The 10,500-nt window shown below is 47.4% G+C and overlaps 1 protein-coding gene across 2 annotated transcripts; it reads right to left on the reverse strand.

The window, feature by feature from the left end:
- Positions 1 to 3,194: 3,194 nt before the first annotated feature.
- On the reverse strand, positions 3,195 to 10,060 carry LOC122365964 (golgin-45-like). 2 transcript variants are annotated; one of them, XR_006253817.1, is made up of 8 exons: positions 9,462 to 10,044; positions 8,702 to 8,937; positions 7,771 to 8,112; positions 6,388 to 6,587; positions 5,883 to 6,011; positions 5,380 to 5,611; positions 4,256 to 4,818; positions 3,195 to 4,215 (listed from the first exon to the last, which is right to left on the reverse strand). XR_006253817.1 is itself a non-coding variant. In XM_043337656.1 (8 exons), exons 3-8 carry the CDS (start codon positions 8,930 to 8,932, stop codon positions 4,666 to 4,668), a joined length of 1,287 nt encoding a protein of 428 aa, XP_043193591.1. In that variant the 5' UTR covers positions 8,933 to 8,937; positions 9,462 to 9,715; positions 10,051 to 10,060; the 3' UTR covers positions 3,195 to 4,665. The 2 variants fall into 2 exon arrangements, 1 of the variants encoding a protein (XP_043193591.1); XM_043337656.1 differs by adding an exon at positions 10,051 to 10,060 and having other exon boundaries at positions 3,195 to 4,818; positions 9,462 to 9,715.
- Positions 10,061 to 10,500: the final 440 nt, after the last annotated feature.

Genomic DNA, 10,500 nt, shown 5'->3' on the forward strand with positions numbered 1-10,500 from the left:
TGTCGCTATCTTGCTTTATTCTCGAGATCTCGCTGTCACTCCCGCTCGTAATAATGGACAGGTCATAAAAATGACCTGACCTGAGGTCAACGCAGGGCGATAACCACTTTTTTTTATTATCGCATATGAATGACAATTGATGAGGCTTTAATCGTCATCAGACAAAACTGCAACTTTCAGTGGGGAAAATATCAAGGTCACTCTTCGAAAAATAGGACAAAAGGTCACGTGATCAAAATTTTCAAAAATTGAAAATCCGAGATAACCAAAATGTTTTTTGGTTGATTGTGCGTTGAACCATATAAAGTTTTTATCGTAAAAAACAAATAGTTTCTGAGTTATAGGCCGCCAAACATAGAGCTGCAGCGCGAACTCCAGGAATTGCCCGAGGCTATATCTCGGAAACCGTTGTTCGAAGAAAAAAATCCTTGCCACAGCTGGCTTCCCCGCCCATCACAACCCATAAGACCAATTTTAAGCAAAAAATAAAATATGAGGGTGCAGGGCACTTGTCGATTTGTCGTGGAACCTGTAGGTAACGTGAAGCGTGTTGTGCCGATGATAAGCTGAAATCCGTCTGTGAATCCGTGGGTTTTCGAAGTCAGATTTTCCGTTTGCCTATCGGTTATAGTTTGGTAAACTGATGTCAGGAAACTCACACAGGCCTATGGCCTGATTACACAGAAATTGACAGTCACCGTTTTTTTTTTGCCCTTGGGCAAATGAGTCATGCGCTATTCGATTTTTTAAAATGAAAATGAAGCGGCTCAGGGAAATCAAGTGTTGCTCAAAGCACTGCCGCCACTCCCGTGGAGGATGTGAAAAACTTGTAGCGATAACACCACATTTTTCTAGCTAGAATGTTAAGTCTCCAACCACCATGCACTCCGGAACATTCTCGCATTGTCCGTGCCTCGGCGCGCGCTGCAGCCGCCGGAGACGTCGGCGGCGGCGGTAAAGATGGCGTCTGCCGGCGCTGGGAACGGTCGATGTCTCCTCACTCCAGGTGCGCCCGTTCCCAGGAGGATGCGGCCAAAGCGGCGCGCAGACAGATCGATCGCCGCGCCGCGCCGCCGCCCGGGCCGGCCCGCCGAGCCGCCCAGCAAATTGCACGGCAAACAGACGCCTAATGGGCAGCGAATCGGCCGCCGCCGCCGGCCGCGAGGCTCGAGTGTCCCGTGACACGGGCGGCCGCGGGATGCCACTGTTTGGTCACGCGCCGCCGGTAGGGGTGGACGGGGAGGGTGTCGAACCAGTGGCGGATCCTGGGGGGGGTCCACGGGGTCATGACCCCCCCCAAAAGGTCTGAGAGGGTCATTTGACCCCCCCCAAAAGCCGAAGACCTAAATGCGCTATAGACGCCGTCTTGCATGCTCAAAATCACATGTCAAACACTTCTGAGCTAATACCTTTGTTTTTCTGGATCGTGTTGCGTGAAAAGGCGTATTGAAGGCCAGAATCTTACTCATTTTTGTCTCAACCGTGCGAGCACCAGGGGATGATCCAGGAAAACTCCAAGGGGATGGTCATGAATTTAATTCGTGGTGCCCCTACCTATACGCAAAATTAAAAACTCAACGGATTTCGGCCACTTAATTTTGGTGATGTCCTATTTCCATTTTTTTATTTTGTTTGTTTTATTTTTAGTGCCCCTGGGCCCTGGCAGGTCAAAATCACGTCGGAGGCGAAAGAAATTCACGGGAATCCCAAAAATCACGTCAGGACATTCAGGGCACTCTGACCAGCCTGACAGCTAGGGCCCTTCTTACTTCCTGGGGCCTCCAGTGAATAACCGCTAGTGTCTGTGTCGGCCCCTCTGACTCCTCAGTAGGTAGGAGGCCCTCTGTGGAGGAGACCCTCTGTGGAAAGGAGACCGCCTGAATGCAGAAGGCCCTCTGAAGAGAGGAGACCCGCTGTAGAGAGAAGGCCCTCTGAAGAAAGGAGGCTCTCTGTAGAGAAGAGGCCCTCTGAAGAGAGGAAGCCCTTTGCAGAGATGAGGTCCTCTGGCTCTTTGAAGAGAGGAGGTCCTCTGTAAAGGAGGCCCTCTGAAAGGGAGAGACCCTCAGTAGAGAGGAAGCCCTCTGTAGAGAGGAAGCCTTCTGTAGTTAAGAGGCCCTGTGAAAAGAGGAGGCCCGCAGTAGAGATCGGTGGTCCTCTGTAGAGAGGAGACCCCCTCTGTGTTTTGACAAATGTTTTTGCAAATTTTTCGCGGCGCTTCGCGCCGCCGATTCATGTACATACGTACAGGTCAATATGAAATCGTGACTGTAATTACATAAACCAACCGTGTCAAATTGAATCAGAATTCATATGTGTACTGTGAAGAAACTCCGGCTTGTACTGCCATGCTAAAAGGGTGGTAAAATTTGTGTTTTGGAGCGGAGCTGTGTTTTGACACATTCTTTTGCAAATGTTCTCGGCGCTTCGCGCCGCCGATTTATACACCAATCAATAAGAGAGATCGTGACTGTAATAACACCAACCGTGTCAAATTGAATCGGAATTCATATGTGCACTGTGAAGGAACTCCGGCTTGTACTAGCATGCTAAAAGGGTTGTAATATTTGTGTTTTAGAGCTGTGTTTTGACAACTTTTTTTCAAATTTTTGCGGCGCTTCGCGCCGCCGATTCATACACAGGTCAATAAGAGAGATCGTGACTGTATGCTACTAATGCATTGGGCATTAGACTAATGCATAAGTGAGGTAACTATATCTACTACTTCTGGGTTTTTAAGTCGGTCGATCCGCCCCCCCCCCCCCCCCAGTAAAAAAATCCGTGGCGACGCTCCTCTATAGGTGGGTTTCACTAACTAAAACTACTGAGCCGAGTGACTTACGATAAAACTTCAACTCAGAAACGACGAAGATCAAATGTCATTTGATCTCGACATACTCGCTCCCTACCCCCCCCCCCCGGTCGTCAGAATTCATTCATCAGACCTGGCATGTCGGCCGACTGGTGACCCCCCCCAAAACGTTCCCCTAGATCCGCCCTTGTGTCGAACGGAGGGAAAACACCCGGGATGCCTGAGGCGACATCAGAAGAGGGAGTGAGGGAGATGGACTACATGATTTTCCGTTTAATGTTTACGATTGGCGAGACACAGATGGAGGTAATGAAAGACGTCATAATGAGGTTGAATAACATGTTTGAATAAATTACTAACTACGTAACTAAACTTGATAAAATACAAAGGTCTCGGAACAATTGTATTTGCATGTCGTGATAAAGCCATGTATTCCACATAAATATACGGGCCGGTGCATTCGAGACAAACTGTGCATTTCCAGTCACGTGCCCTCGTCAAAACACCACGCGCGGTGTATTATTTGACGACGGCCGACAGTCATCACATTTTCACACAGCAGTAAGTCGCGGCACACAGGGGTTTATTTAGTTAGTACGCGGAGATTGGTTAGGGAACGTACCTGGGACGAACTGACCGACACATACATCACATCCAGTAGGTATATAAGCTCATCACAGCCGCCAGAAGGTGATATTGTTCGTGTGTTCACCGTGCCATTCAATGCGTGCAAAAAATAACGGTCAAAGCACGCACGCTTACGAAAGAAGTCGTACTCAGAGCGAGCTCGCATATAAGATCCCGCTAAAATGAGCATGTTAAGTAGATTCCGATTTGATCCTGCCAATGTGCTAAACAATTATACACCACAAACCCATAACATTCGATAACAAAACAAGACGTGCTTACCTATAACATATAAAAAACTATGCAATGAAACTGAATAAATTTGCAGTTAAATAACAAATATATGATCAAATAAACAAAAAGTTCATTCGGATCGCCTTAAAGCATAACATAACTGTAATGGTAGCTCCCCCGTAGCCTAAGTGCACCCTGTGGAAAACGAAAACTTTGTTTGTTGTTTTACCCATCAGAACTGAGCACTTTCAAAGTTGCATGCTAACTACGGTTAAGTAATTCAGGAACTAATATATAAATATTGCCTGAGTTCCTAACATATTATCATACATATGTCTACATACGCATAAGAATTAAGGACAGCAAATGCTCGCATCCCATAAAAAATATACAGATATAATTACATCAGCTAGCCCTGTTTCAAGTCTATTACCCAACTCCGGACCCAGTGTCTATAACAAGTACCGCTGCTACGTATCCAATCTAACCCATGACAGTACAAAACCTCTGCTACGTACCCAATCTAACCCATGACAGTACAAAACCTCTGCTACGTACCCAATCTAACCCATGACAGTACAAAACCTTGCATAGCAGACCTCCAGGGTCTGGGACGAAACATTACTTTCATAATCCAGATCGCCACTTCTCTTAGTGATCCAAAAGTTTTTTTTTCGCTTTTTTTTGTAACGGTTCCACCCGTAACCAAAGTAGCATACGCATAACTTGACGGCCATTTCCACGAATGCATCACGAAATCATTCTAGAATGTCTGAAAAGTGAAATGATCTATACCCAGCAAAGGGAGAGGTGTAACCCCTACCAAACTTGTGCACAATTCCTTAGCTGCAACGAATAGGCACATCCACAGAACCAGCGATTCTCACTTCGTCTGGACACAACGCACAGTTCAACAGACTCGCCTTTTTTGTCGGCCGGTGAGAGTCGGGTTCACAGCGCCAGTTAGCGGCGGCGCGGCCAACCGCTGGTTCTCATCACACCACATAGATGTCGCCGCTGCAGTGGGTGCAGCACGTCATGGTGAGGTGCTCGAGGCGCGCCTGCGGGTGGAACCGGTCGGCCATGCCGCGGTCCCGGCAGGAGTCACGCTGCGCCTGGTACTGGTAACACGCCGACGTCGATAGCAGCTGCGGAAACAGGGGCTGAGTTAGTCATTCATCGTAGTGCCAGCGGCAGGCCAGGGATGTAACGTGACTAAAGGCCACCAGGGTACTTGAAACTCAGCAGTCTGCAATGCATGTCATATGGCTAGATTCAGTAGCCTGCTGAACCAAACTTGTAGGGACATCTATTCGATCCCGAGATTACACTCTCGCAACTAATGGAATGAATAGATTCACAAGCATTCACATTCACGAATGGAGTGAACACAACATTGCAACGTTAAGTGAAAGCAAAAGTCACGAATGAAATGAAATCAACATTTCAACGTTAAGTGAGAGTAAAAGGCACGCTTTAGCAGCTTTCGCCCTGAATTCTCCCAACCCGAAATTTCCCGATCAGACGGCGAAGATCAGGAGCCCCACAACAAGCTCTCTAAGCGCCGGTTCTGGCATTATCAATCCATTCATTCAAAGCCTTCAAACTGAATTTCTAGGAAGTTTAGTAAGTGCGTCTCTCGCAGTCGCTCCAGCTCTGTCATGCCCAATGACAGTACACCACGGCTCTCTCATCTGACTCACACCCACCTTCTCGGCCGCCTCCTCAGCGGGTGTCTGTACGTGCGTCTGTGCCGACTCCTCAGTCTGTCCCTGACCGGGGGCCGGGGCGGGCGCCGGCGGCCGGCCCAGCAGACGCTCGTGCAGCGCTCCACTGAGCTGGGTCACTCGCTCAGCCAGCTGGACGGCGTCTCCGTCCGGTGAGCCCCGGCCCGACTGGGCCACCAGAGGGTCGAACGCGTCCCGCACCGCGGTCAGAGACCTGGGGAACGAGAAGGAATCATACGAATCATGAACGAATCATACGAATCATACGAGAATCATAAACATGAATCAAACTATTTCAAAATAACCAACAGTATCATTCCAAATTAGTCATTGAAAACATTTATGCTAAAGATTCAGGCTAGCTGTAACTTTATATTCACCAATGGTCGACTGTCGAACTCTGCAAAAATCGTATGAAATGCGCATAAAATCAGACTATCAGCACGAAACGTGGCAGAGAGAGTAACACGGGCCTGGGGACCGACCTGGCAGAGGCGCGCAGCTGGTCAGCGATCTGACGTCTCTCCTCTAGCAGCGCCTTCAGGGCAGCCTCCGACTCACGGCAGCGGCGACCGAGCACCGCCTTCCAGCCGGCCAGCTCGTCCACCATTAGACTGCGGGGGAGCCAGAGTCAGAGTCAGTCACAGGACTCAGCACCGCCTTCCAGCCGGCCAGCTCGTCTACCATTAGGCTGCAGGGGAAGGGGAGGGGGTGCAGTCAGTCACTCACTCACAGGCTGCACCGTCCTTCAGCTAGCTACCTCAGCTACCAGATCGATCGCAGGGAATTCGCATTTACAAGTCAAGGCCCCGGGAGGAGCTACTACACTGCAGTAGCTCCTGCAGTAACCACATGCCCAGCTGCTAAATCCTATATGGATAAATCAGTAAGTAAAAAATACATTTCACATAGGTTCCGGTAGACAGTTGCGTAGTGCAAATGGCCAATTACGCTTAAATAGCCTCCCGACCGACCGACAACCGTCCTCACCTGCAAGCCATAAACTTGGACCTCCAGACATCGCACTGTATGGAGAGCTGGTCACGTCCCTCGCCCTCCTGAGCGGCCTGTGCCGAGAACGTGCGCACCAGCTGCGCCAGGTGGGCCTTGTCCTCTGTGAGCAGGTGTAGCCGCGACTCGATGTCCTCGCCAATCGAGGCGACCAGCAGCTTCTTGAGCTCGGCCGTCACCTGGGGGTGGAGATGGAGTCATTGGAAGGAGGGCCGAGAGAGTAGGTGGGGAGGCTAGCTGCGGCCAGGCTAATAATTACTTTGTCACATGTCATCAACATTATTCAAGATAATTGCGACTTTTGAATGATTTTAACGTTTTTTCCCCAAAAATATCGGCGAAAGCGTGAAGTGCGACATTAATATCATCAATAACGTGACGATTTTAAACACATATTATTATCTCAGTGTAGTCAAGGCTAAATGGGCCTCCACTGTTAATAACGTAATTCAGACTCCGATGCTGTTAACCCCATTAGTGGCAGGCTCCTGGCTACCCCATATTAGTGGCAGGGGGGGGGGGGGCTGTTTACGACCCCCCTTTATATCTCGAGATCTAACCGGCCGATTTTCAAAATTCAAACGGCATTCGATTTGGCTCAACGAGATCTACATTTCTAAAAAAAAAATTAAAAAATGTCAATAGGGGGGTAGAGGGGGTAAAAACGGGCAAATTGCAGATACATTTTAGACTGTTTATCACGGCCAGGTTTCTGAACCAATCTTAACGCAACTTTTGCCGATCGATAGAGAATGAACCAGGAATTCACATGGATCCTAAAAATATGCATTTTCAAAAATCATAGGCGGATACAGATCATTGAGACAGGGGGTACACAAAAAGTATAGTAAATAAGGTTTTTGTTGGTACTGTTTCTAAAAAGGGTGGCAATGGTCTTGTTATGTTACAATTTTCTTATGAGAGAACGACTAAAATTGTATTGGTCATGCATTGGCGGTGTCAGGGCACCTATGTTGGGAGGTAAAAAATAACCCCCTTTTTGGACGCCTGGATCCGCCTATTATAGCAAAAACGTGTCAAAAGAGGATGCACAATAACTTTGTATATGTTATCACATGATACCTTTCATTCACTGTTCGTAAAACTGGTGCAGCATCGTGATCTTCGCCCAAATGACTCGCTTCACGAATAGGACCCCCCAATTCCCAGTGCTCTGGAGCCGCCCCTGGTAAAGTTATGAACTTGAAATTTTCAGGGAATGTGCCCAATTTAGTTTTAGGAAAAGTCAGAAAATTTCAGCATCGTAGCTTCAGCGGTTTCGGAGATATTCCCGAAAAACCTGAGGGGTGGATAAAAACAACCCCCCCCTGCCACTAATAGGGTTAAGTGATAATCACCCACCTCCATGGCGACGTTCAGCTCGCGCTGCAGCTCATCCTTCTCCCTCCGGAGTTTCGTGATGCGAACATCCTCCTCCTCCGGCGCGACTGGGGCAGCGCTGGCCGCCGCCGCCGCCGCCACGGCCGCGACCGACGGCGCCGACCCGTCGCTCTCGCCGCTAACTCGGCGGGGACCCGACTCGACCGGGCGAGACCCGGCCTCAGCAGCGCCGGCGGTTAGAGGAGAGGTGCAGCCGGGGTACGGCTCGTACGGGACGAAACGCGCCTCACGCGCTCCGCCGCTGGGACTCGTGGGACTCGCCGGCACAGCAGTGGTTCTCGAGGCTGGGTGATGTGCAGCAGACTAGGGAAAGAAAGCAACTATTAGTGAAGGACAGAGGACATGCTGATAACTTCTCAGTGAGAAGCATCCATTAATGGTCTAACTTCTGCATAATTTGAGCCATAAACCTGTGATATGATTCACAAGGAAAAAGACTCTTCAGAAGGCTGTGAGATGTTTTCCTACAGCATTGGAAAGTTTATCAACATGTTTCCAAATAAAGCCATGTAAGTTTGGTACAGTCCACAGCAGAAGTAATGTGCGGTTTCAGTCATGGGCATGTTCTGCTTCTGAAGCTTAGGAACGATTAGCCAGACTACAATGAAACGTTGAATGTAGCTTATATGTATCGTCACCCTTGCAGCTGCAACTTTAGCTATTGACATCTTCTTTTCGATCACACCGCATCAAACAATCGCCAGTCAAAGCCAACCATTGAGATTGGTAAAACCCTACATTACTTTAGCGGTGGGCTGTACCTACCTACTGATAAAATTAATAATTAGATGCTAAAAGTCATCTTAGTAGACAATTCCATGAAAAGCTCTTAGACCTATTGTTCCATGAATAAAACTACAATCTTCTATCCATATCCCTCTCAGAAACTGACCCTCTGCTCAATGGCTGGTGCCAGTCTGAAGATTGGTTGATCCACACCAGAGGCCAGCTCCAGATCTCCTAGAATGTCAGACAGAGATGCTCCCTGCAATCTCTGGTCTGTAATTATCTTCAGCATCTGCTGCTCCACTGGCTCCAACAGTGGGCAGTCAGCAGGTCGGTTGCTGACCGCAGACTCCATGCCATCGCCACTTGTTCTTGGCGGACTCAGTGTTGCTGCCATTTCCTCTTCGTACCATTGAGAGAAGAAAATAGAAAGAAATGATCAATAAAAATATAATACAAATGATAGTTTAAAGCAAGACTCAATAAAAAATAGCACGAACAACATTGACATGCAGCATGGCATTGCATCACAATTCACAACCTTGACCTGAAACCATCAACGCTAAATACCTCCCTTATTGCACGGTATATAGAGAACACAGTGCCTTATTGTTATCCTGTGCTGATGCTCTGATATTCAGCAAAGGAGCAGCACCAAATCAAATGAATGATCTTCACGCATCAAATGAAATGGGTGAAGATCGTTATTCACATATACGGTTATTCACAAGGCCGTGTTATTCATCCATACTGATACCAATACCCTTTCTTATTTATACAACCTGTGCCCTTTCTATTCACTCTGCAACGATTCTGACGTGAGACAGGGTAACTGAGGGTAACCAAGGGTAACAAGGGATTCGAGATTCGATTATCAAAATCAAAAGCGATTATGAAAATTGTAATTGCTGTAAACATATGTTTACCACTCAGCTGATGGATATTTCACTCAATGTTGTTGTTGTTGTTGTTGTTTTGGTGTAGGGCGCATAGCCTCTTGGGCTCAGAGCGTCCAGAAGTTGTCTTCACATCTTCTCTTCCTTCTTGTCATGGCCAGGGAATGGAACTAAGCGATCCATGGGACAAGGAAATGCGTTGCCAGGATTTGTCCAGTTAGGATTTATCAGTTTAGGTTGGTATTGCCGTAGTTAGATGTTAGTGATTGGTCAAACTACACTAACTAAAAATAAAAATAAAGTAAATTAAAGAGAAAGAAAAACAAACATCATACATTTCACAAGTTTAACATCAGCTCATACTCATAAGGCCTGCACTCAGCCATCACGCCAATCGTTCACATATGATCAACATATCCGCGTATATACCAAAAACGTATCAGAGTATATAGAGTAAACATATGTTCCTCTGTTATCCTGTAAGAGGAGCGCGCTGTGTTTCAGCTCGGCCTATCGCACACAGCAATGTGGTCTACACTGATTGTGCACGGTACTGATATAGTCTGAATATGTGTGTGTGCGACTGTCAGTACCGATATATTGTAGCGGTTTAGTGTACGCGAGTGCCGTGGCGGGTGGGGAGGGAGGGGGAAGCAAATCACCGAGTTAGTAGCAGCTATTTACCATTGTTATAAATCTCTACTCCTTCTACTCCACTCTCATGTTTTCCATTCACTGTCATTCATCATTCATTCATTCATTCATTCATCTCATTCTCATCCATATCATACTTTCACAGCATACATCACAGCTCATTATCACTCATACACAGCATAGTAGACAACAACAGAGACTTGCACTAAAATAAACAAAACGGTAAAGACTGTACATATCACAGCCACATAACATAAACATACAATAAACAATATAATCTTAAATTTTCTTAAACAGTTCACTATCGTGTAGAAACTTAAACAAAGCGTCAGTAATATCAGGGTATGAGTCACCAAGTAGAGTACCCAGCTCCATCGGCGCACCATGGTGCCGGCACAGTACACTGAGATGTCTT

This window comes from Amphibalanus amphitrite, unplaced genomic scaffold (assembly GCF_019059575.1).
Source record: "Amphibalanus amphitrite isolate SeventyFive unplaced genomic scaffold, NRLGWU_Aamphi_draft 000775F_arrow, whole genome shotgun sequence".
NCBI classification, from domain to species: domain Eukaryota; kingdom Metazoa; phylum Arthropoda; class Thecostraca; order Balanomorpha; family Balanidae; genus Amphibalanus; species Amphibalanus amphitrite.

Bases quoted from the DNA above. Each gene is read 5' to 3' on its own strand.
- LOC122365964 (XM_043337656.1), bottom strand. From the start codon at position 8,932: ATGGCAGCAACACTGAGTCCGCCAAGAACAAGTGGCGATGGCATGGAG. The intron at 6,588-7,770 runs GTGGGTGATTAT...CTCCACCCCCAG, and splicing joins AGCTGAACGTCGCCATGGAG to GTGACGGCCGAGCTCAAGAA. The intron at 4,819-5,379 runs GTGGGTGTGAGT...CTGTTTCCGCAG, and splicing joins CTGAGGAGGCGGCCGAGAAG to CTGCTATCGACGTCGGCGTG.